The sequence below is a fragment of the Rattus rattus genome, chromosome 2 (genome assembly GCF_011064425.1).
Source record: "Rattus rattus isolate New Zealand chromosome 2, Rrattus_CSIRO_v1, whole genome shotgun sequence".
NCBI classification, from domain to species: Eukaryota; Metazoa; Chordata; class Mammalia; order Rodentia; family Muridae; genus Rattus; species Rattus rattus.
Window position 1 is genome coordinate 169,460,609 of NC_046155.1, and position 25,501 is coordinate 169,486,109.

At 54.7% G+C, this 25,501-nt stretch overlaps 2 protein-coding genes across 3 annotated transcripts; both read left to right on the forward strand.

Annotated features, from left to right (window-relative positions):
- Positions 1-2,766: 2,766 nt before the first annotated feature.
- Positions 2,767-11,218, forward strand: Erf (ETS2 repressor factor). Its single transcript, XM_032894182.1, has 4 exons — positions 2,767-2,949; positions 7,234-7,468; positions 7,816-7,931; positions 8,050-11,218. Exons 1-4 carry the CDS (start codon positions 2,928-2,930, stop codon positions 9,330-9,332), a joined length of 1,656 nt encoding a protein of 551 aa, XP_032750073.1. The 5' UTR covers positions 2,767-2,927; the 3' UTR covers positions 9,333-11,218.
- A 4,257-nt stretch (positions 11,219-15,475) lies between these two features.
- On the forward strand, positions 15,476-25,258 carry Gsk3a (glycogen synthase kinase 3 alpha). 2 transcript variants are annotated; one of them, XM_032894183.1, is made up of 11 exons: positions 15,476-15,912; positions 17,553-17,740; positions 19,373-19,477; positions 19,612-19,722; positions 21,421-21,551; positions 21,644-21,750; positions 22,544-22,641; positions 22,729-22,824; positions 23,500-23,686; positions 23,977-24,069; positions 24,608-25,258. In XM_032894183.1, exons 1-11 carry the CDS (start codon positions 15,630-15,632, stop codon positions 24,679-24,681), a joined length of 1,473 nt encoding a protein of 490 aa, XP_032750074.1. In that variant the 5' UTR covers positions 15,476-15,629; the 3' UTR covers positions 24,682-25,258. The 2 variants fall into 2 exon arrangements, with proteins under 2 accessions (XP_032750074.1, XP_032750076.1); XM_032894185.1 differs by having other exon boundaries at positions 15,478-15,912; positions 19,373-19,456.
- The last annotated feature ends 243 nt before the right edge of the window (positions 25,259-25,501 follow it).

Here is a 25,501-nt window from a genome sequence, read left to right on the forward strand (position 1 = left end):
CTGTAATGGGATCCGATGCCCCCTTCTGGTGTGTCTGAAGACAGCAATGGTATTTCCATATACATAAAATAAATACATATAAAAAAAGAAAACAAAAACTAACTAACTAAATAAATAAATACTTAGCTGGGTGGCACACGCTGTTACTGTCAGCACTCAGGAGGCAGAGGCGGCCAGAGTGTTGTGAGTTCCAAGTCAGTTTGTTCTACATAGTGAGTTCTAGACCGGCTAGAAGTATAAATCAAGGAGACATGATTTAAAATAGATAGATAGATAGACAGACAGACAGACAGACAGATAGATAGATACCTGGGCTGGAGAGATGTCTCAGTGGTTAAGAGCACTGACTGCTCTTCCAGAGGCCCTGAGTTCAATTACCAGCAACCACATGGTGGCTCCCAACCATTTGTAATGGGATCCGATGCCTTCTTCTGGTGTGTCTGAAGACAGCAACAGTGCACTCACATACATAAAATAAATAAATAAATCTTTAAAAAAATACTCAATTAAAAAAATGTGTGTGTGTGTGTGTGTGTGTGTGTGTGTGTGAATGTCAGCGGAGGAAGGAGAGTGTATTACATTTACCTGAAGTGGGATGCACAGACAGGTAGTTGTGGGCTGCCAGATATTGCCTTAGGAACTGACTAGGGTTGTCAGCAAGAGGTGCTCCTAACTGCTGAGTCATCTCTCTACCCTCCTTATTTTGGTTTCTTGAGACAGTGTTTCATGCTGTAGCACAAGCTAGCCTTGAACTCTCATGTAGCCCAGGCTGGTCCTGAAATGGGTGCTGAGATTACTGGAGTGAGCCAGCCCGCAGAGCTTTATTTAATTAATTATTGGTGCTGGCAGGGAAACAGAGACTCCCGAGCCTGCCAGAGACACGCTCTACCACTGAGCTATTACCCCACCCCAAGTATTACTGTGCGTTTACATCGCGACCTTGTTTTTAATAATGATTTTATCTTTCAGATAAATACCAAATAGCATTTTTACAGATGAGGCTTAAAGAGGTGATTTCACTTGTTTAAGGTAAGAGAGTGGGTAGCAGAAGTAGAGTTGCCACTCAAGGCTGTGTTTGTTGTCAGGAAGTGGGGACACGGGGTGTGTTAGGGATCTATTTTAAACAGCGCAGTACAATGGCGAGACTGGAATTGTACGGATCGGGCCTCTCTTACTGATCCCAGCACTTCCTTGCTATAGTAGATTTTTGGCAGATTGATTTCCCCTGGAAGAAAGAGCCTTTTATTCTAAATCTGTGGTAGGGGTTACAATAGTAAGGCCCCTCATTGGGATTTTATGAGTATGAAGATGTTACGGACAATGCTTGGCTCACAGCCTGGCACATCGTGAGCACTCAGGATTGAGAGCTGTTATTGTAACAATGATGATTATTGCTGGACCACGCTGCTCCCAGAGGGTTACAATATCCGTGGGGAGCTGCACTGTCCGTAGGCAAGGTTACATAATTCCCCAAAGGGGTGACACTTCCCTGGAGGCCATGGTCTCCCTAAGGAGGAGGCAAGAGACTTCTCTGCGGCACCCGTGAGCTGGTTTAAAGGCTGAATAGGAAACCGGCAATGGAGAAGTTTGGGTTTGAAGCCTTAAGCACCTATAGCCTGAACCAGATAGGCCTTCCCTCTTGCCTGCTGCGTCTCTGATTCATCATCCTTTCAGTCTCCTAGCCCCATATCTCTTCCTTTGGCCACTCCGGTTTATTTTTCATTATTTCCCTGAGAATGTTCAGGCTTAGCTTATGAGAGTATAGCTTCTGTTTCCCCTCTACCCAGCAGCAGCAGGCTGCCTACCTGCATCCGATCGGTACCCCGATTTCCTGTTTCCCGAGCCTCAGGCTCCATCCATTCTTCCCATCTGCTGCAGCGAACGCAGACTTAACACTTCCCCTACGCTCAGGCCTTTGGTCTTAAGCCCTGTCTTCCTCTCTCCTGGCGACCCCCAATGCTCCTCCGGAGCACATTTGTTCAGACTTGGGTCGCCCCCAGCATCCTGGCACTATCTCCGGAACCCCCTGCTCCAGTGTGGAGGTGGGGTACCTCCGGCCGCGCTCCCAGGACAGCTGCAGCCTAGGGACCGTGGTGATTGTGGGGGCTCCCGAATGCATTCTCTGGTCACTTCCTCCGCAGCTGGACTGGGTCTATCAGGAAGGCCAAGACCCCATCTCCACAGGAGTCGAGGGTACAACCGCCTCCCCATTTCCGATGCTGGGAAATGTTTCCCACCCATTCCACCCCACCCCTGGACAGCTGCCCTCTTTCAGGCTCGGGGTTGAGGGGGGTTGGGTAAACTCAGGCTGGGAAATGGCTCTGCTCTTGATCATCCTCCAAGAACCAGACTCCGCCCCCCTGCAGAGAAGATTCTGCCCCTTCCCCACAAAAATTTCTAATCGTCCCCCTTCATAAAATTCCTTTCCTCCAAAAGGTCCCAAAAGAAACTCTGGAGCCAGGAAAGGGCAGAAGAGAGGCAGCAGGTACTGAGCGCTGAAGACTTAAGTTCTTCTGACTTAGAGACTCCAAGAAGGGTCGTGACCCCCAGGACCCCCCCCCCAGCCCCTCTCTGCCCTCTTCTCCCCTTCCGCCCCCCCACCCCCCCGCCGCGCGGCCCCTTTAAGCCTAGAGCCGACCGGTCCTCAGTGGCTGCGCGCCGGCAAGCGTGTGTGAGTGCGCGGGAGGGGGCGGGCACAGTGTCTCCATGGCGACGCGGTGGTGACGTCGCCGGCCGGGGGGCGTGGGCGTCCCGGCCCCGGAGTGCGATATTAACCCGGGAGGCGGCGGCGGGGAGGGGAGAGGCTCTGAGAGGCGAGGCCGGGTGCGGCGGCGAGGGCGTCCCAACGGGCGCGGGACGGGACGGGGCAACGCGGGCGCCTGGAGCAGCGGCCCGGAGTCGGGGCGCCTTGCCCCGGGCCCCCCAGCATGAAGACCCCAGCGGACACAGGTGGGGGCGGGGGCAGCACGTGTGGGGGAGACTTGTTGCCCCGGGAAACCGGGAGGAAAAACTTTGGGTGGGGGCTGAAGGGGTTCTGGGGAGCCCGATTGATACCCAGTTCTTGGGGACCCCCAAGCACTCGAGACCTGTTGCTTCTCGCGGCGCGAGCTGGGGTGCTGCCTGGAAGCCCCAATTCCGTGGATCTTTTCGGAATGGTGTGGGTGCTGCGGGTGCTGTTCTTTCCCTGCCCGGACCCGGCAACTTGGGTTCTCCCGGGATCACTAGGGTGGCAGAGTCCCCTCCCTGTCGTTCTGTCACGTTGCACTCCGGGGGCCGGGACGTGTGCGGGGCGAGGTGGGGGTTCTGCACAGGGACCCGCTATGCTCGGTTCTGCGTTGCGCGGTCCGGCCCGTGACCTTCACGGCGGCGCGTGCCCAGCACCGGGTGAGCGGGATACGGGATGGCCTGGAGCTGGGCGTGAGTGGGGAACACGGGACTCGGGGTCCGGGCTGCACCGCCCCTCCCCCGTCCGTCTCCTCGCTCCCCCGCCCGGACTGAGTCGCAAAGTTCCAAAGCGCAGCCCGAACGTTCGAAAAAGGAACTTTTTGTTTCCGACCTTAGAACGCGCGGCTTTAAGGTGGCTCAGGGGAGACTTGGGTACCCTCCTCCGACGCGGGCGGAGGCTGGGAGTTGAGGAGGGTGGGAAAGATGGGGGGGGATGCAGAGGCTCCCTCTTCGTCCTTCCCCCCCCCTCCCCGATTCTGCGCCTCTTTCAGCGGGCCGTCTTTTCCCTCCGCCCCTCTCTTCCCCGCCAAGTTGCTCCTCCTTAAGGGGCCAGGGTTCCCCTCCCCCCCCAGATCGCTGGGCGGGGGGCAGCAGGATTAACCCCCCCTCCCACTCGGACTTTCCCCCTTCCCCTCCCCCGCCGCCCCCGGGCTTGCACAGGCTGGACTTTGCGCCCGGGCGCGCGGGGGGGAGGGGGCCTCGCCGCCCCCTGCCCGTCTGCCCTGTCGGAATCCGGCCCGGGGCGGGGACGAGGGAGGGGGAAGGGGGCCGGGCGCCGCTGTTCAAACTTGTTTCCTTCCCCCGGCGGCGGCCGCGGCTCCGGCTCCTATGTGCGGGTGTGTGCCCCGACCGGCCCACCCACCCCACCTCCCTGCTCGGCGGGTGGGGGCGGCTCTTAAAGGGCTCGGAGCAGGGCTCCGGCGCCAGGGGATTGGGGCTGAGGAGGGGGTCGGGGGTGGGGTAGGGGTGCGCAGTGCCGTAGGGTCAGTCACGTGCGTCCCATTTAGTCCCCACTCCTGGACTCTCACAGGCTCCCGGGCTGCGGGGCCCTGGGGGCAGCAGGAGCCTCGCCTCACCCGGGGAGGGGACCAAGGCGCCCAGACAACCCCGCCTTGTCTTCCCTCTATGTTACGGGCCTTGGCCTGACGGGACCTGTAAGGCCACTGCAACCCTGTCTGGGGTCCCGGTCATGTGTAGATTCTCATGGGAAGGCGGGGGACCAGAACGGCCTCGAGGTCGGTCTGTTTCTCCTGACTGCCGGCCACTGCTCGCCCTTCCATCCGATCCTCCATCCCGGCGTTTCTCTGCTCCGCCGTGGCTGTTTCCCACTTCCTGTTTTCTTCCCGGCTCTGGCGCCATCGAGGTCTGCCTGGAGTGGGGGAGGTGTTGAGGCCCCCCGGGAGGCAGACGTATTTTTCCTCAACCACCACCCCTCCTATCTGACCCCTATATTCCCATAAAAAAGTTTAGGCAGTCATGTTGAGTTGGGGATTGTTTCCCAGAACTTATGCCCCGACCCAGGCTTGCACAGTCTGGGATATCCAGGTGTGCCTTCTGGGACCCAGCCATCACAGCCCTTCCTGTCTGCAGCCACCTCTACACCCTGTCTGCGTTTCTGGAGCCCTCTTTCAGTGTAGCTGCTTTCTTCCAGCCTCTCTGGACCCCCCATGCTGGAGAGGTCTTGCACCCTCAAGCTTTCTTGCTGCAGAGCTGGTGTTTCCGTGATTTAAGCACGTGGACCCGTATACAACACACACATGGTCTCCTTGCCCGTGCCTGGCTCCTGGCTCCAAGGCCTGGGGAACAGAGCCCCATTGAGACACCCTGACGTCACCCCCACTCCGTCCCCTCCCCAAAGCTGGGAACAGGCCCTCGTGTATGCTGTGTCCGATGAGGAAAGCCGGTACTGGGGTGGTGCTGGGTGGGCCTGGGCATGAGGAGGGGTCTCTGCCAGAAGTAGCAACCAGGGTCCAGGCCCTGGGGGTGGTGTTTCTCAGGGAAGAAGGTTAGCAAGGGGGCCTGGGACAGCTCCCAGAATGCGGGCTTGAGGCCTTTCCAGAGCCCCCCCACCTCCTTTCCGAGTTCCCTTTGTGTTGCATGTAGTCTCTCTCTCTCACTCCCTCTCTTCTGCAAAGTTTATTTTTAGCCTCCTGCTCCCCCGCTCCCAGGACTGTCGCTGCACACACGTTGCCTGGTTACCGGGACACGGAGGCTGGGGCTGGTGGGCTGGGAAGGGTGGCTTTAATTTTGGGGGGAGGGTGGAAGTCAGTACACCCCTCCACCTCCACATTGATGTCTTAGGGGCTTCAGCCCCCCTCTTGGGACAGGGAGCCAGATTGGAACTGAGATAGGAGAATTGTAGAGCTTCATGCCCTGAAGGGAGCCAGGAGTTTTTTTTGGAGGTGGTTCCAGGGTATATGGAGGGGTGACTTGATGATTTGGGTTCCCAAAGACCTCAGGACCCCAAGGGGTACCCCGGGACCTTGGTTTTCTATATCAGGACAAAGATAATGCGATGAACACCTGGGTTCCCAGGAGAAGGATGAGGCTATGGACGCTGGGGTCCGTGGAAGGGGGTGTCGGGCTGTCACTGCTAAGCTGAGGACCGCTGCTGTTGGACTCTGGGCCCAGCATCCTACACAGCTGGAAGTCCTCTTCTGGAACCTGGCAGTGGTTGGCTGGTTTGAGATGGGGATTTCTGAATGGGACTATGGACCAGGTGGGGAGCGTTGAGCAGGCCATCCCTTTACCTAGGCCCAGGGTTCCACAGACCCACCGACTGACTGACTGTGCAGGGGATGCTGAGTTCCAGTTGGGGAAGGTGCTCTCTAAAGGAGGCAAAGGAACCACCTTTGGATTTCAGATTGAGGTTGAGGCTTTAGGGAGGCTGAATCTTGCTTGCTTTTCTGTTTGAATTGGACCCCGCCCATTTTTAACCATATACCTTGGTCTTCCTTCTATAGTGGCTCCAGGGCCCCTCATCTGCCTCCCCCCTTCCTTGCCTTCCTCCTCTTTCCCTCCTCCCACCCCTCCATTACCGGCTGCCTAGTGCTGAATTATTGATGGCCCCTGATTACCCGGGGGTTTGGGAAATGACAACAACCGCAGCCCCCCCCCCACCCCAGGCTGCCCACCCCCTCCTGGGACCAAGTCAGCCCGCCACCAACCTCCACCCAAGGTTAATGCTGGGGGCGGGCCAGCAGGTGGGCTGGGAGTAAGCAGAGGATGAGAAGACAGGAGAGGCAAGGAGATGACAGTTCTGAGCCTGCTTGGGCTCTGTCTGGGCCAGGTCCCCTCCGTCCAGGTCCTAAGGGTGGACTTGGGGAGGAGGGCATTATGGCTCAGAGGGTCCATTGCTGTGTGGGTTGGGGGGGCCTCTCAGACAGTCTGGGTTTCACTCTCAAGGGAAGACAGAAGCCTCTGTGTGTGCAAGCGCTGACCTCATCGTCAACCAGCCCCCCCCACCCGGCCTGGTCCTTTTAAAAAAAAAAAAAAAAAACCCTCTCCAGTCCTGGGTGGGAGTAGGAGCTTCTATAACCTGAGAGGAAAGATCATATGTTTCTGAGAAGAGGACCACAGAAGCTGAGGGGCACTGTTAGCTTTGAATGGAAGTTGGGGTACACATAGGGGGCTGTGCCCTCATCCTGCTGGCCACGTGTACCCTTTTCTGCCCCTCCCCCTCCCTCACTGGCAGCCCTGCCCGCCATCCTGGCTTGGTGCCTGGCCCCCTGGCACTGGCCCCGGGACCCGCCGCCGTTGGTTTCCTGTTTCTCCCGGTGTCGCTGGAGTCTGCTCCAGCTTCCCCTCCTCCCAGCTCCTGTCTAGCCCCCTCACGCAGATGCACATACTGTTACTCTTTGATTTGGGTCTTCATCTGGCTGAGGAAAGAGGGCTTTCCTAATGGTGGAAGTCTGAGGGGTGGGGCAGATCGTAAACTCCAGGGTAGAAGCCAGAGACACCCCACCTTGGCATCTTGACCCCAGGCAACTCCCTGTCTCCTGTCCCTAGGGTTTGCCTTCCCAGATTGGGCCTACAAGCCGGAGTCATCCCCTGGCTCGAGGCAGATCCAGCTGTGGCACTTTATCTTGGAGCTGCTTCGGAAAGAGGAGTACCAGGGCGTCATCGCCTGGCAGGGAGACTACGGGGAATTTGTCATCAAGGACCCTGATGAGGTGGCCCGACTCTGGGGGGTCCGCAAGTGCAAACCTCAGATGAACTACGACAAGCTGAGCCGGGCCCTGCGGTGAGAAGGGGCTGTGGGCCCCAGAGGACAGGTGACAGGTCCCTATGGTTGGAAATTCCTGGTGTGTGCGGACAGGTTTTGGGTTCGATGTCTGGCTAGCTCTGTTAGATCCTCTAGCTGTGTGAACAAGGGCAAATTCTGGCTGTCTCGTGAACCCATAGGTCATGCAGAGGTGTCCCAGGCAGAGAAACGTAGTCATCGCTGGTGCTCTAGTGTGGTCCTCACTCTTTGGTTACTTGATTTCGAGGCTATGAGCTGCCCTTTATGCGTGACAGCCAGCCCCACATCACGGCGCCTGGGCCCTTTGGAGGGGAGCTTCATGTTCCAATGGTGTTTTATGCCCACAGCTATTACTATAACAAGCGCATTCTGCACAAGACCAAGGGGAAACGGTTCACCTACAAGTTCAACTTCAACAAACTGGTGCTGGTTAATTACCCTTTCATCGATGTGGGGCTGGCCGGTGAGTGTCGGTCGGTCGGTCGGTCGGTCGCTTGGCCTGAATGAAGGGAGTGAAGAGGTGGGTCTTGCTGTGTTCAGAGTGGACTGGAGATCATGATGCAACTCTTTCCTTTTGTCAGGGGGCGCTGTTCCCCAGAGTGCCCCTCCAGTGCCATCGGGCGGCAGCCATTTCCGCTTCCCTCCTTCGACGCCCTCCGAGGTGCTGTCCCCCACCGAGGATCCCCGCTCTCCACCAGCTTGTTCTTCATCGTCCTCCTCTCTCTTCTCCGCTGTGGTTGCTCGACGCCTGGGCCGAGGCTCTGTCAGCGACTGCAGTGATGGCACCTCAGAGCTGGAGGAGCCTCTGGGGGAGGATCCCAGGGCGCGACCACCTGGCCCTCCGGAGCTGGGTGCCTTCCGAGGGCCCCCGCTGGCCCGCCTCCCACATGACCCTGGTGTCTTCCGTGTCTATCCTCGGCCCCGGGGTGGTCCTGAACCCCTAAGTCCCTTCCCTGTGTCACCTTTGGCTGGGCCTGGTTCCCTTCTACCCCCTCAACTCTCCCCAGCTCTGCCCATGACTCCCACCCACCTGGCCTACACACCCTCACCCACGCTGAGTCCTATGTACCCCAGTGGTGGCGGGGGCCCTAGTGGCTCAGGGGGGGGTTCCCACTTCTCCTTCAGTCCGGAGGACATGAAACGGTACCTGCAGGCCCACACCCAAAGCGTCTACAACTACCACCTCAGTCCCCGCGCCTTCCTGCACTACCCAGGGCTGGTGGTGCCCCAGCCTCAGCGCCCTGACAAGTGTCCACTGCCGCCCATGGCACCGGAGACCCCGCCGGTTCCCTCCTCAGCCTCGTCTTCCTCTTCCTCCTCTTCATCCCCGTTCAAGTTTAAGCTGCAGCCACCCCCGCTAGGACGCCGGCAGCGGGCAGCTGGAGAGAAGGCTCCAGGGGGCACTGACAAGAGCAGTGATGGCAGTGGCTCTGGTGGGCTGGCCGAGGGGGCAGGCGCATTAGCCCCCCCACCGCCACCACCCCAGATTAAGGTGGAACCCATCTCAGAGGGCGAGTCGGAGGAGGTGGAGGTGACTGACATCAGTGACGAAGATGAGGAAGATGGGGAGGTGTTCAAGACCCCCCGTGCCCCGCCCGCTCCCCCCAAGCCAGAGCCTGGAGAGGCACCAGGGGCAGCCCAGTGCATGCCTCTTAAACTGCGCTTTAAAAGGCGCTGGAGTGAAGACTGTCGCCTGGAGGGGGGCGGGTGCCTCTCTGGGGGCCCTGAGGATGAGGGTGAGGACAAGAAGGTGCGTGGGGACATGGGCCCTGGGGAGCCTGGGGGACCCCTCACTCCTCGGCGGGTGAGCTCTGATCTCCAGCACGCTACAGCCCAGCTCTCCCTGGAGCACCGAGATTCCTGAGAGCCGTGGGCAAGGGCCCGGTGCGCCACCCCCACCTACCCCACTGCCCCTGAGCTTTTGCTGCCTTAACCCCCCCCCCAGCCCTGGAGGTGAGGGCAGCTCTCTTTAGTCTCCTCCCTGCCTCCTCCCTTTCTCCTCCCCCACATTTTGTATAAAACTTTGAATTTTTTTTAATGGTAGGGTGGGTGGGTGCCCAGAGCTGGGGGCTAATCTCCTCTTCTCTGGGTTTCTAAGTTCTGGGCAAAGTGGTGGGGGGGGTGGGAGGGGGGTCTTAAAGGGGGGGCACCTCCATTCTGGGGATTTCTATTTGAACAGAGGCTTTGGCCTTAAAACCCAGGAACTTTTTTATTACAATCGTAGGAAGTAAAGCCTTGTCTCCCTCCCTCTTCTCTGCCTCTTACCTCGTCCTGCCTCCCCCCCCCCCTCGTGCCCCTCCCCCAGCCCTAACCCTGCCTTCCTTGCCCCTCCAGGGGCTGTGAGTGCCTGGGTTTCTTATACCCCATAAGGTTGCAGCAGAGGCAGGAGGGACAAATTTTATAAACCAAAAATTCTGTGGGGGGTGGTGGGGTGGGAGGCAGAGGAAGGTGAGGGGTGCCGCCTATGGGCCACAAATCTCTACAAGTGCCTGTTCCCTACACCACCCCAGTACTGGTCCAGTCCCTTCACACCCACTCCCAGCTGCTCCTAGGTCTGGCCCATGGGCAGGTGGGTCAAGGGACAGGAAGGGGGGGTCCCTCAAAACCAAACTGGAAGCCCCTCTCTGCCTCCCAGCTGGGGCCCCAGGGGTGGGCTGGAGGGTTTCGGTCAAGCCTTATTCTGTATTGGGAATGGAGGGTGGGGTGGGACATGAGGGGGCTGCTGGAGAATGTATTCAAAACAATAAAACTTTGGACCTTTGCATGTGGTAATCCATCCTAGGTGCTGGGTACAGCCACAGTATCCACACAGACTTGGTTTACTTCTGGACAGGTCTAGACACCTGCTCCTATCTGTGGCCAGAAGGTCTGACTCCACCTGAACAGGTCAGCTAGGCCTGGGGAGTTACTGGCCTACTTTCAGATGTCACAGACCTCCGAGCGGATGATTAAGGTTTCTGGCTTTCTCTAGTCTTGTATTTCCTTGACTGGTTCCTTATCTCATCTGCCTCTTGGACCCTTAACATGACCCTGCTGTTCCTGGCTCTCCTACCTGAATCGAATTCGCCCCCCAGCTCTGGCTGCTAAGCCACACCCATCAGGGCCCTAGGGAAGGAAGGGTCGTGTATTTTGGACCAAGGCCAGCTTCTTGCTCATCTCCCTCAAAATGTATGGAGGAGGCTTTAGTGGTCCACACCTGTAAACCCCCCAGCACTGGTGTTAGGAAGTTTAAGGTTATGGCCTGCCTGGATCATGTAAAAGGGAAATGTGTGATCCTGCTTCGGAGCCTTGGACCCGGAGGCCTGGAGTGTCTTGAAATGCAGCCCTTGGGCTGGAGCGCCGCTCAGCTCTGTGTTCAAGGGTGCTTCCACTCTTCAGAGAACCTCAGTTCATTTCAGAGTACTTTACGTGGGGTGGCTCATGACAGCTGGCACCCCCAGTTCCAGGGGATCCAGCTTCTGGCACCCACACAGAATTGGCATACATTTACTCAGACACATTAACAAAAATATTTTAAGAAATTTATACCTATGCATATGAACGTTTGGTCCGTATGCATATCCATGTATCATGTGCGCTGTGCCCAAGATGGTCAGAAAAGGGCGTCAGATGTCCTGGAACGACAGAAAGATGGTTGCGAACCGACATGTGGGTGCTGGGAACCAACCCTGGGTCATCTGCAAGAGCAGCAAGTGCTCTTAGCCACCAAGCCATCTTTCCAGCCCCAATAAAATGTACGTCTTAAAGGAACCTTGGAAAGTAATTGGAGGTCTTTGTCTCACTGAGCCTCCCAACTTAAGATGGTGACTGACGGGGTTGGGGATTTAGCTCAGTGGTAGAGCGCTTGCCCTAGCAAACGCAAGGCCCTGGGGTTCGGTCCCCAGCTCGGGGGGGGGATGGTGACTGACCTGTTTTGTGCAAGGCAAACATTTCAGGTTCCCACCCCTGCCGGCCAGCCAGTTTCTTTGTATAGCCCTTGCTGTTCTGGAACTCTGTTGAACCAGGCTGGCCTCAACTCAGATTCACCTGCCTCAGCCTCCTGGGTAGTGGGATTAAAAGGCCTGTGTGCACACACCCCGCCCCCGCCCGTCGTTTTAGTTCCTTAAGCATTCAACAACAAAGGCCTTCATTAAACTTGCCTATGGACCTAAGAGTTGAGCTATTCAATAAAAGTGGCCCTTTAATCTAATGTCTTAACTGGATTTTCCAGTGGAATGCCAGGATATCCCAGTCCAGATCAAAGGATCTGGAATCTTGGAATTTGGTTGATGATGATGATGATGATCGTATAGAGCTAAGAAACCAGGAGTTTGGAGAGCTGAGCCCTCAAGGAGATAAAACAATCAGGAAGAATTCAGGCTTTGGTTGCTGGAGGATACAGGCCCCACCTGGGCAGTGCAGGTGTGATGCCCTAGGCCCAGAAAGGGGAAAGGGGTTCCCTCAAGGCCATACAGTTGCTGAGAGATAGAGTGGGACTTGAGAATTCGGCCTGTTGGACCTGCTTCACTGTAAAACTCCACCTTGTGCAGCCCCGAGGGGGACGGAACATGGAGCTGGCAACTGCTTCGCACCCCTGCACTGAAATGTCAGTGTGTGTGAACCCTGGAGTGGGTGCTCCAGGATTCTGCTGCCCAGGACCGGGAGACTGGCAGGAAACAGGCGCCTGTGGCAGCTTGTGGGCAACTGCTCCCTCTCCTGGGTGATGTAAGCCACATTCCCTGGGGTGGGAACCACTGGGTTATTTCTGGAAGTTGGGATGAGACATATCTCCTGGCAACATAGATGCAGCTGAGTTGCTAGTGGGGTGATACAGAAAGGCGGATGTTGTCATTGCAAGAAAGAAGCAGGACTGGCTAGGATCCTCCCTCAGCAGAACTCCTCAAAGTCTTGTGGTTTTTTATTTTATTTTATTTTATTTTTTTATTTATTTTTTAAAGGCTGGATTCCTCCATGTAGCTCTGGCTGTCAAGGAACTCACACAAGGAGACCAGGCTGGCCTCCAACTCACAGATCTGCCTGCCCCAGCCTGCTGGGATCAAAGGCATGTGTAGTCACCGCTGGGCCTTCAAAGCACCTCTAATCATGTGACTCTAATCAAAGCGTTCAGCCTCAGAACCCTTCCAGAGGACAGGTCATGATCTAATCAGACTTGTCGACCCAGATTCTGGCCGTGTGGGATGTCAGAGGGTGCTTTTTGGCCTTAAAAACAGCAGCTCCTCCAGTCCTTTAATCGCCCACCTAAATCCATTTGGAGGTCTGGAACATTTCCTGCAAAAAGATGCCCTGAGTTTAGTGTGGTGGCTCCTGCCTTTGTCCTCCTTGGTGCTGGGAAGGCTAAAGTAGGATTGTTGTGAGTTTGAGGCTAGCCTTGGTCCAGAACTATGGCTCCTCCTCCTCCTCACTGCTGCTCTCCCAGTTTGGTTTTTCAAGACAGGGTTTCTCTGTGTAGCCTTGGAACTCTATAGACCAGGCTAGCCTTGAACTCAGAGATTCTGCCTGCCTCTGCCTCTGCCTCTGCCTCCTAAGTGTTAGAACTAAAGGTGTGTGTGTGTGTGTGTGTGTGTGTGTGTGTGTGTGTGTGTGCGTGCGCGCGCTCGTGCTGGGGATGGATGCGGCTCAGTTTGTAGAGTGCTTGCCTAGCACACAATTCTCATCACCATAAAACTGTCTTGGCGGTACTAGTCGGTAACCCAAGCACAATACAGGCAGGCAGGAAGATGTCTTCAGCTTCATAGTGAATTTGAGGGCAGTTTGGGCCCCATGACACCTGGTCTCAAACATAAACAAGACACATGACTTTGGTCCTGAGATCTTTGCTTCCAACCAGAAAATCCTCCGTGGACCTTTCGCATTTTACAAATGAATCCATTCCAACTAAAATCCCATTTGCAACAGCCCTCCTCCCAAGTACCTACACGGCTGACTCTCCCAAAGTCTCTTCCTTGCGTTTCTCAGCCATCCCCACTAATACAGGCTGCTCAGAGATTTTCCCTCATACCTTTCACAAATACCCCTTGGGATTTCTCCATAATGCCCCAATTGTTTTGCACTGCTCATAGCCTATCAAAGTCTTTCATCTCTTCATGGATCCCCATCAATTTCTCCAAACATCTTTCGGACTCTCTTAGATGCTCAGGGAACACTTTACAGATCTCTGACATTTGCCCTCCAGTGCCTCACAGCTCTCAAGGCCAAGAGCAGTCCACTGTGCAGGTCTCACGGGTTCCGGCGGTTAAATAATCTGTTCTATCCTCCTACACACACCCTAGTGAGATTCTTTGGTCCTATACCTTAGGGCTTGACTTCACTTTTTCAACTCTGAGCAGCCATCAGAGGGCAGCCACCATTCGACTGCGTTACTCCAGAAACTCCCTCTCCAATGGAGCGTGAAGAGTCTGGAGGCTGTGCAGAGAGGAAGTACACGCGCTTTGCCTTCTGGATAACGTAGTCTTTAGACTGCGTTCCCTGTCCACAGTCAGCAAATGACCGAGTGATAAGACTTTAGGCTTCAGAAAAGCCCTAACAATTAGACGGAACACAGGCTACAAGTAAAGTAGAGTACAGAGACTCCGTTCCCGAGGCAGGAGAGCTGACAGCACTTTGATCTCTGCCTCTGTGTTTCTGTTTCACACACACACACACACACACACACACACACCCCTACCTCACGGTGGTGGTGGTGGTGGTGATGGTGGTGAGGACAGTGTATTTCCTACTTTGGAGCGATTTCCCGCGGTATTAATTGGTTAACGGGAGATTCATACTCAGGAAAGCTGAAGCTCCTTCTTGTAGTCATTGGAATCCTGTAATATAGGAAGAGGGTAGACGCAAAAAAAAAAAAAAAATTTGAGTTGGGGTTCAGGATAGAAATTCTCTCTCTTTAAATCTTGCAGCTCATCTTCTTGGTCCTAACTATATTGCTAGGGAAAGGTAGACTATCCGAAAACAGATGTTCTGAGACACGGTCTGGACTGTTTACAATACTAAATCCTTTGAGAATGCAAGCCGACCTTTTTCTCTTCTCTTTATGTGGCCACTTGGGATTTTTTTTTTTTTTCCAGCACTCAATTATCAGTTTAGGTCTTAGTCCTAGGGACCAGAGGAGACATTGTAACACATTAGTTTCCCCCTGGGAACTGTCATTCTTAACCTTTCACCTACACTCTCAGCCACCGTACTCCCTTTAGACTACAGCTCCCACCAAGCCCCAGAGCTTAGCTTCACGAAAAGTCAGGGTCCACTGTGGATTATTCCCAGCATGCTTCTGGTTGCTGGTAGCTCCCCTCCGCTTCGTCAATGGTGAGGCAGTGTTGAACTTCATTTCCCAGAAGACACCAGACTCACAGAAGCGACGCGCTTAACTCTTGGTGTCGACTACATTTCCCGGAAGGAACTGCGACGCCGCTAACTGGATAGAGAGAGCACGATGCCTATTCTATTTCCTATCCTATGCCTTCCAGTTACAGTACCTACTTAAGGTTTGAGGACCACCTGAGACTTCATTTCCTATCGTGCTTTATCAACCGTTCTATACCTGCAATGCGGTGAGGGCGTGGTGACGACTTCATTTCCCAGAGTGCCTCACAGCCCGAGTACTAAGTAATCACGGGTGCGGACTCGATTTCCCAGAATGCACGCGTGCAGGAAGTCACCGACCGCCCAAAGACTAGGCGGGTGGCTGGACTCTATTTCCCGGTGTGCATTAGGCTTGAATGACGCTCAGTATTGGAGTGGCTAAGATTTCATTTCTGAAATACCCTAAGGGACTTGCTTTTGCCTCTGTGTAGTGAGTGTGTAGCTCTGACTATGTTTTTCAAAGTGCTTCCAAGTTGGCTTTTGGCAGAGTCGGGTGACATTACCCAGGACTCTATTTCCCGGTGTGCAGCGCGAGCCGTCACACCCCGCCCCCAGCGGTCAGCTACTCTGAGGTCTTGAGAACTCCATTTCCCGGCGTGCTGTGCGAGTCGAGGGTGGTGACAACGAAGCCGACGGCAGAGGGACTTCATCTCCCGGCGTGCCCCGCGGCGGGCGCTGGGCCGGAGCCGGAGCCCGAACGGCGCGGCCTGGAAGAGGCCGGAGCCCAAGGGAGGCGGCGGTAGAGGCAGCGGCGGGGGCAGCCCAGGCAGCCCGAGCCCCGCGGCCTGGGCCTGCGCTCGGCGCCATGAGCGGCGGCGGGCCTTCGGGAGGTGGCCCTGGGGGCTCGGGCCGGGCGCGGACCAGCTCGTTCGCGGAGCCAGGCGGCGGAGGCGGAGGCGGTGGCGGCGGCCCCGGGGGCTCGGCCTCCGGCCCAGGAGGCACTGGCGGCGGGAAGGCGTCAGTCGGGGCTATGGGTGGGGGCGTGGGAGCCTCGAGCTCTGGGGGTGGCCCCAGCGGCAGCGGCGGAGGAGGCAGCGGTGGCCCCGGCGCGGGCACTAGCTTCCCGCCGCCCGGAGTGAAGCTGGGCCGTGAGTACTTAGGGGCGCCCTGTGGGGTGGTGATCTGGGTTTCCCAAGCGCATCAAACGGCGATCAGATTCTTTCATGTACCCAGATAGAAGCTCGAGGTCACCGTGCTTCTTCAAGCCGGGATCTGAGCTTTCTGTTTCCCAGATAAAGGAGTTTGGGGGTTACCATCACTTGGAGTTTAGAATCAGAATTACCAGCACCCGAGAAACAGAGGTCACAGGTCCTATTCTTCCAGTTATCAAGGTCTCGAGTACTTGACGACGTTGCCATCACTGGAGAATAGGATCAGAGGTCATAGTTACTTGCCAGTGGTGATCTAGGATTGCTGTCCCCTAAGAGACAAGAATATGATTGCTGCCACCATCCTGTATGAAAAGGGGCTATTCATTTCCTTTCCATCAAAAATGGGCATTTGGATTGAATATCCTTTAGAAACACCGATTCAGGATTATTAATGTTTCCCAGAACAGGGCCAGGTTTAAACCATAAGGCCTGACATTACCACCTAGCCCACTGAAAACGTGTAGCCTTGTAGTCAGTCCTCAATGGTGGCAGTAAATAATCACTGTTGTTTATAAATAAGAACAGATTGGAAATCAACATGGACGTCTAATCCAGCTCATTGCCAGTTTTCTTTTAAAACAAGGTTGGGGAGCAGGGCTCTTTAGCAAAAATAGAATTGGGGTGGGGGTGTCACACAGGTCACACCTATTATAAAGGTTTTGAAGTGGCTGGTACTGGCTCTGGAAAAAAATTAACAGCCATGTGGACTATTTTCCAAATAACCCTCAGTTGCCCCTCTCTCAAATTGAATTTGTTGATAAGTTTCCCAAAGGGAGCGGGTCCCTATGGGTGGCATGTAGGTTTGCTGCTACTCAGAGACAGGGAATTGGAAATCAAAGGTTTCCTCCAAAGGCATCAGGCTGGAATACACTTCAGCAGTTGTGGAGATTAGCTGCGCTGTTCGTTCTCAGGCTAGGTACCACTCTGGAGCACACGGAGGCCAGGCCAGTGCTCATAACAATGCAAAGTAGTTGGTAAGAGTCACAACAGACCCACAACCCTCCAGCCCCTACCCCAGTGAGGATCAGGGCAAGGGCTCTTCAGACCAGTTCATTTCCTTTACATAGAAGCTCTGCCAGGAAGGATTTAGAAGCCAGAGCTCTCTGGCTGTGAGGATTGATAAGTGTTTTCCTGAAGAAGGAACGCCCCCATAGTTTCTGCTCCTTTGTGTGGAAGCTGGCACCTTGTACCTGCCCTGCAGAAGGGAAAAAAGGCTGGGGAACCCAGTGTGGCTGGATTCTACACTTGGGGTATTGGTGCCCCCCACACCCCCATCCAAGTGATTTCGCTGTTTGCTAGAAGTAGAAATCTGTAGGTGCTTTACCTACCGACGGAGAGTGAGTTTGATGTTGGTGTATATATGGAAGGCAGACGTTGGGGTTTCTTGGAGGAGGCTCTAGGACGTGACCTCCCCAGCTTAGGTACTGAACCCAAGGTACTGGCCTGTGTGTGCCAGACAGTCATTCTACCATGGGGTAATCACTGTCCCATCCCTACAGTGGCTGGACAGCTTCCTTTCCCTGGGCTATGGTGGCTAGAGAGGAGAGATCAGGGATTGTATTCCCTTTGTTCCTTAGGTGACAGCGGGAAGGTGACCACAGTGGTAGCCACTCTAGGCCAAGGCCCAGAGCGTTCCCAAGAGGTGGCTTACACCGACATCAAAGTGATTGGCAATGGCTCATTCGGAGTAGTGTACCAGGCACGGCTGGCAGAAACGAGGGAACTGGTGGCCATCAAGAAGGTTCTTCAGGACAAAAGGTTCAAGGTAGCTTGGGTAGACTGGAGGTTGGGCACTGGGAGTGACTGCTGAGTGTGCCCAGCAATAGAGTTGGAGCCAGGAATTTCATGTTCTCAGTATTTATTAATGTGTGCATATGTCTGCTGTCTGTATGTAAGTGGCTGGCATGCGCATGCCATGGTCTGTATGTGGAAGTCCCAGCCTTTGGAAGTTGGTGGCTCTCCCGCTGCAGTCCAGGGACTGAACTCAGATCTTCAAGCTTGCACGGCAAGCACTTTTACCTACTGAAGCCCTCGGCAGCTTGAGCTTGGGGTTCAAGCTGGCCCAAGGAGAGGGGAAGGAAGAGAATGAACAGGGGAAGAGGGGATGCACATTCCAGAACAGCTGAGAGCTAAGGTTTAGTGGGCATTTCCTCAGTGTAAGTGCTTGACAGGCAAGTTTCTAATTTAATTCACCTGAGGAGTCTCTGAGGGCAGGTACTGCTGCCGTTGCTGTTGTAAGTCAGCAGAAATGGAGCCGCATAGTAAGGCCCCTTCTGGAGGAGGCTCTGGCCTGTGTGTCTCACAAGTCCTCCTCAGCCCCTTGGTCACATCTCTTCCAGGAGAAAAACTGGTAAGGCTGCTGCTGGCAGCTCTGAAGGTAGTTTAGAATGGAGTCCAGCCCTTCCAGGGCTCACTAAGCCACTTGTCATGCTGCAGGGCTGTCCCTGGAGGGAAGGGTGCTCTGTAAGCTAGCTGAGGCCTAGGGAACCTTAGAAAGAGAGGGAAGTGGGGGGATATGTGGTGATTGGAGAACTCTGCCAGACTAGATGAGGTGACTGGCCAGGACCTGGGCAGTGAATGCTCTTGCACAGGAAGAACTCCGGGGCATCAGACCTTGGTGGAACAAAGCTGAGCTGAGAACTGAGAGGGATCTGAGGAGAGTTCTGAGGCCCTAGAGGACTGGACATTGGAAAGAGTTCCTGGTGTGGAGTAGAAGATGAGATTGGAAGTCTAGAGACTCAGATCTAAGCTAGAGCTGTGAGCCCCCTGTACTTCCAGGGAAGGTGACAGGGGTCGGGGTGAGCCAGGCAGCCACTGCCCGTCTGCTGCTGCCTGTGCCAGTGTCAGGTGGTAATGTCTATGTGGTCTGATTTCTTTAGTTTTGATAGTATGTGGGATTGAGCTAGCTAGATTCCTAGCACTCTCTACTTTTGAGACAGAGCTGTACTAAGTTGCCCAAGCAGTCCTTGAACTCGAAACTCTCCTGCCTTATGCTTCCGAGTGGTTGAGATTATAGACCAGCAACCATCAGGCCTAACTTCAGCAAATTTTTCAAGACATGCTGAGGATTGGCGTTATGAAGGAAATAATTGGTCTTTACATGTCTCTAGTAGTCAGAGAACCTCTAAAAAGCAGGTTGAAGTAGTAAACACATTTGTGGCCCTGGACTGACCGACCTGACCTGCATAGACCTGCAGCTTCCATATGGGGGTAGGGGCCAGGGCTGAAGAAATCACCCCCGTCTTCTGCCTCCCACAGGCCTTGGAGCCTTGAGTTTCAGACACAGAACAGTTGCCTGCTCTACTAGCAGAAATTAAGTGTAGGGTGGCGGTGAGGGTACTGGGGGGAGGAGGAGGCAGGGGATTGGATGTATTGAGATTCTCCCTTTTTCCTCAAGAACCGAGAGCTGCAGATTATGCGTAAGCTGGACCACTGCAATATCGTGAGGCTGCGGTACTTTTTCTACTCCAGTGGGGAGAAGGTGAGACACTGGGAATCTAAGGTGTGTAGTAGCCCCCCACACTGTGATGCTGTCCACTTTCCTGCCTGTCTTTCCCAACGGTCCTGTGTCCCTCACTGTTCCTGCACACTTTCCTCTTTTCTTAAAATATCTCACATCTCTCCTTTGTTCATCAGAAAGATGAGCTGTATTTAAATCTGGTGCTGGAATATGTGCCCGAGACGGTGTACCGAGTGGCCCGTCACTTTACCAAGGCCAAGTTGATCATCCCTATCATCTATGTCAAGGTAGGCGGGCAGGTGGGTGGGCTGCTGGAGCACAGGTCCACGGCCAGGGAGTCGGGGGCCAATGCACCTATGGGTTCCTTCCTCTTCCCAGTTGGTCTTGGAGGCTTATGTTCCCTACCCTCTGCTCTGTAGCTTGCAAATGGGTTTGGCTAAGCCTGGGAGAGGGCCAAGGCGGACCAGTGTCATTGGGGCTGGGGTGGCTGGGAAGACATAGTGGCAGGAAAGATATGCCAGAGGAGCCATCAGGCCTCTCTCCCGTGTCACCTCTCAGTTGGCTCTGTGTGGCTTCAGCGCCCTGCACCTGGACGAGCGGACACTGCTGTGGGCTGTGCTGTGCTTGCTGCTGCTCCCATGCTGGGAAGGGCCTTGAGCTCTCAGTCTGAGGGCCATGCTGTGGCCGTTACTCTGCTCAGCCAAGTGCAGAGCAGGTCCAGAGACACAGCTGAGACCCAGGCCTTGCCTTTGAAGAGATTTTTGGCTGGACATGGTGGCACACACCTTTTGTCCCAGGATTCAGGAGGCAGAGGCAGGAGGATCTCTTGAGTTCAAAGCCAGCCTGGTCTACATAGTAAGCTCCAGGACAACCAGGGCTACATAGAGACCCTGTCTTTAAAACAAAAGAGTTGTGTTTGGTGAGGTTACAGGCGCCATCAGGGGAAATGACAAAGCTTAGGAGCTGCTGCCATGGAAAGGCCACAGTGAGGGCTGGAGACAGAGCCCTATCTGCCTGGCTCCGGGGCCTCAAGGATGAAGGAATGCTGGGAGAGGAGTAGTGACAAGGTGACAAGGCTGGGAGAGGAGTAGTAACAAGGATGAAGGAATAATGGGAGAGTAGTAGTGTCATGGAGGCACAAGCAGTAGTTAGTGTGTGTGTGTGTGTATACATACATGTATGAATGTATGAATGAACATCGCGTACTGGCTTAGGCCCAGGAGACTCAGGAGCTACAACTCCAAGGTCCTGGCTGTGTGTAGTGGTGCATGTTTGTAATCCCAGCACTAGGGAGGCTAGGGCAGGAAGATTTCAAGTCCAGGACCAGCTTGGAATCCAGTCTTTCACCCTGTTTTGAAAGAAAAAAACCTAGAAAGGTTCCATTGGTAATTGTGTTTGCTGCTAAGCTTGAGGCCAATTCCTGGGCCACAAATGATGAACCTGTAGAGCATGTTGTCCCGATTGTCACTTGTGGTCTATGCACATGTATAACCCCTTTAAATCCAGAGGCAGTCGTGTACATACAACCAAACTGTTACATAAATTAAAAACAGATCAGAACTGGAAACCTTACTTTGGTTCTGGTCAGTGGGAGCGGGAAGCAGGAAGAACCTGGAGAAGACCTATGCATGGGAGCTGCTGTCAGCGAGGTGGGCTGGGGGCTGAGGCCCTCCAGAGCTGGTGGATTTGATGAGACGGGAAGCAGAGTACTTGGCCCACAGCCTGCGTCACAGCAAGACCTTCTAGTGCCAGTCATCCTAGGTTAACTGGAGCAGCAGTTCCTCATGTGTGACCAGGCCCAGTGGCCTGTCTTCCTAAGTCTCCCTATGATTGCAGCAGGCAATAGAGTTCCAAAGCCAAGGATTTACAACAGTTCAGGAGCTGAGGCCATGGGGCAGCCAGCCTGGACAGTGGCGTGATATGGGCCAACAGTGTGTTCTGTGGGAAGTGTGGGCTGGAGTTGAGCTGTGCCCTGCCCCTCCTAGGTGTACATGTACCAGCTCTTCCGGAGCTTGGCCTACATCCACTCCCAAGGTGTGTGTCACCGTGACATCAAGCCCCAGAATTTGCTTGTGGACCCTGACACTGCTGTCCTCAAGCTCTGCGACTTTGGCAGGTAGGTCTGACCTGCAGCCTGTGGAGTGCCTGAAGGGATCAAAGATCCTTGAGTTTGGTTTCATGCTTAACCCTGCCCATCTCTTCCCACAGTGCAAAGCAGTTGGTTCGGGGGGAGCCCAACGTGTCCTACATCTGTTCTCGGTACTACCGTGCTCCGGAGCTCATCTTTGGAGCCACAGATTACACCTCGTCCATCGGTCAGTTAGGGGAGGGGCTGGGGAGTGACAGGCTTGGCGATTAGGGCCTGCCTGCCTTCTGTCCTTGACTGGTCCTCCCAGGCTGAGGAGGCTGGAACTGCTGCATCTCTTTAGAGCAGCTAAGCAGTAGGAAGGACAGAGCACTGCTCAGGACAGGGCTGGGACCTCATATCTGACTGGGCTCCAGAGTCCACCTCCACTTAGAGACTCCCAGTGAGCCTCTGTTCTCAGTTGGAGGGAAGGGGTGGGCAGTAAGTAGCATAAGGGCATGGCCTGCTCTAGGGCCTGTCCTTTCTGTTTCCGAGCATGGCATTACCCTCTTCCAAGCTTGAGGGGAAGGCTGAGATGGGAGTGTGTACATGGAAGGAAGGGTTGAAGGAGGATGTCTGTCAGTCTGAGGAGCTGGTGAGGTCCTCAGGTGTGAACTTGTACCAGTGCAGGTCAAGGTACAGAGCAGGGAGGGGTGAGCAGGCCAGAGGCCAGGTGGTGAACAGCTAGTTCAGGATAGGTGGTTTCCTTCTGGCCCAGAGCACGCATGTGCCAGTTGGCAGGGCCAGGCCTTGTGCCAGTCCAGAAAAGTAAAGAATGTTCAAAGGATTCCTCGGGATCACTCACCAAGGGCATGAGGATGTGAGCATATCTGGACTGGAGAGCACATCTGCCAGGCACCTTCTGTTTGAGACAGCGCTGCTGCAGTGCCTCTGGGATAGCTGTGAGAAGCGGTGTTGGTGAAGGGGTCGGCTTGCTGGCCTTGGCCGTCTAGTGCTTACCTCCATTCTTCCTTCCCCTTCAGATGTGTGGTCAGCTGGCTGTGTACTGGCTGAGCTGCTTCTTGGCCAGCCCATCTTCCCTGGGGACAGTGGGGTGGACCAGCTTGTGGAGATCATCAAGGTGAGGACAGGGCAGGGTCAGGGCGAGGGAAAGCAGGGGTGGGCTAAGGAAAGGGCCTTTGTTTCAAACCCTCACTGTCCTTTCCAGGTACTAGGGACGCCAACCAGGGAACAAATCCGAGAGATGAACCCTAACTACACAGAATTCAAGTTCCCCCAGATCAAAGCTCACCCCTGGACAAAGGTAGGGGCAGAAATATGGGCTTGCATGGCATGGCTGAAGGTTGGATCCCCTTGGAGACCAACTGCTCTGGAGACCTGGTTTAAAAACCATGGTTTGAGGGGTTGGGGATTTAGCTCAATGGTAGAGCACTTGCCTAGCAAGCGCAAGGCCCTGGGTTCGGTCCCCAGCTCTGAAAAAAATAAAAATAAATAAAAACCATGGTTTGCAGAGCTGGAGAGCTGGCCCAGAGGCCAAGGGCACTTGTTACCCTTACACAGGGCCTGGGTTTGGGTTCCAGCACTCACAGCCACCTGTAAGCCAGTTTCAGGGGATCCTTACAGGCATGCATGTGTTAACACAAATGTGCACAAGCAAAGCATTCATATACATAGGTAAACATTGAAAAATAGAAATATGGTGGGGGTAGTCTCTGAAGTTATCCAGGGAGGCAGTCAACACTTTGAGATTGTGAAGTTTATAGAATTTTAAAAATTGAGAACTCAGAGGTAAATACAAGATTCCCATTTATATGGTGGCATGTACGCATTAGGACTCACAAGTCATGGACCCTGAGCCAGCACCCATCTCATTGTGTCGGTCTCCTTACCAGGGAGGTGGGTGTCTGGGAAGCAGGCTGCCACAGGAGAGCACATGACACGGTGTCACAGCACCTCTCACCTCTGCATTAACCCACAGGTGTTCAAATCTCGGACACCACCTGAGGCCATCGCACTCTGCTCTAGCCTGCTGGAGTACACTCCATCCTCAAGGCTCTCCCCACTAGAGGCCTGTGCCCACAGTTTCTTTGATGAACTGCGGAGTCTCGGAACCCAGCTCCCCAACAACCGCCCGCTTCCCCCCCTCTTCAACTTCAGTCCTGGTGGTGAGCATAGCTGGGGCCAGTGGAGGTGTTGGGGATGTGGAGAGGCTTGGTGTTGAACAAGACTGGGGAGCTAAGAGGGTACAAGGTGGCCCTGGGCTCAGCTAGGTGTCTCCACATTGTGGCTGCATACCAGGCCTTTTCTACTTTTCCACCTAAGAGTCCTGTGGCTAAAGATTCCTCCACCTGGTCTTGCCAGTATCTGGGTCCTTGTTTGGTTCCTCATCCTAACCTTAACTGGCTTTCCATAGCCTTGCCTCTCCTTGACTGGGGATGTCAATTTCTGTCTCTAGAACTTTCCATCCAACCGTCTCTCAATGCCATTCTCATCCCTCCTCACTTGAGGTCCCCATCAGGCCCTGCTACCCTCTCCTCGTCCTCACAAGGTAAGCTGGGGAACATGTGTAGAGGGGTCGAGCGGGGGTTGTTCTTGGCTTCTAGCATTTTCTGTGGGTTCTGAGCTGTTGACATCTGACAGCATAAGAGGCATATTTTACAGTATGTCAGCAACCAGCTTTATAGGGTGATATTGCCCACAGTTGTGTTTAAATGCCAGCTGGAAGTCCAAACATTTCTTTGGTCTGAACAAATAAACAAAAAGTTGCCCACATTTAAAGATTGGGCCATTCTGGGTAAAAACCCAGATTTCCTGTTTCTTAGGGGAAAGAAGGTCAGGCTTGGCAGCCATGGGTCTGCCCTTCTCCTGACAGCAGCTGGAGCTGTTTCCAGTGCCCCTTCCCTCCATGGAGCCTGGCTCCTTGTGTAAGCCACTTCAGTGTCAAGCTGGTCCTTTGGCATCAGTTTGTAACCCTGAGCCCAGAGTGACAGCTGTCACTCTTGCATAGTGTTCTGAAGCAAGTTATTCTCGTGGGCATGGGGTGTGATGCAAAGGCCAACTGTCCCTCCTTCCCTCTCCTCCTTCAGCTTTAACTGAGACTCAGACTGGCCAAGACTGGCAGGCACCTGATGCCACAGCTACCCTCACTAACTCTTCCTGAGGGCCCTACCGACTACCCCTCCACGTCCATCTGGGAAGGCTCAAGTGGGGCTGGGAAGGGGGCCATAGCCCATCCAGCTCCTGCCCTGGCTGGGCCCCTAGACTGAGGGCAGAGGTAAATGAACTACCCAGCATCTAGGCCTCCCTCACCAGCCTCACCTTTGTGGTGGGCTTTTTAAAGAGGATTTTAACTGTTTGTGGGGGAGGGAAGGGAAGAGAAGGACGGACGGGGTTTGGGGGTATGAGGACCTTCTACCCCCGTGGTCCCCTCCCTCCCCAGGCTACCCTCCCCCCCCCATGTCCCTTGTAAATAGAACCAGCCCAGCCCGTATCCTCTTCCTGGCCCCTTGGGTGTAAATAGATTGTTATAATTTTTTTCTTAAAGAAAACGTCGATTCACACCATCCAACCTGCCCTCCCCCTCAGCTGTACCCCCCTCTTGTCCTCTGCTCCCAAGGCTTCCTCCCTCTCCCCATCCCAAGGAGGGGAGTAGGGAGAGCCCCTGGTGTCTTAGTTTCCACAGTAAGGTTTGCCTGTGTACAGACCTCCGTTCAATAAATTATTGGCATGAAACCCTTCTTCCTGTCTGGCTGCCTGTTTCCACAGAGGTGGGGGTTCAGGGTTTGGAATGAGTTCCACCTCAGTTAGGGGGACTTGTCAACCACAGATGTGGAGCCCGCCCATTTCCTGGCACAAACTATCTGTCAGTGGCAGAAATGATGCACACCTGGGCGCTCAGTGCGAGACCCGGGGGGACGAGTCTCAGGCTGCACATCTAATTGCCTGTAGACTTGGTGGCACGGGTATATATGTGCATAGGC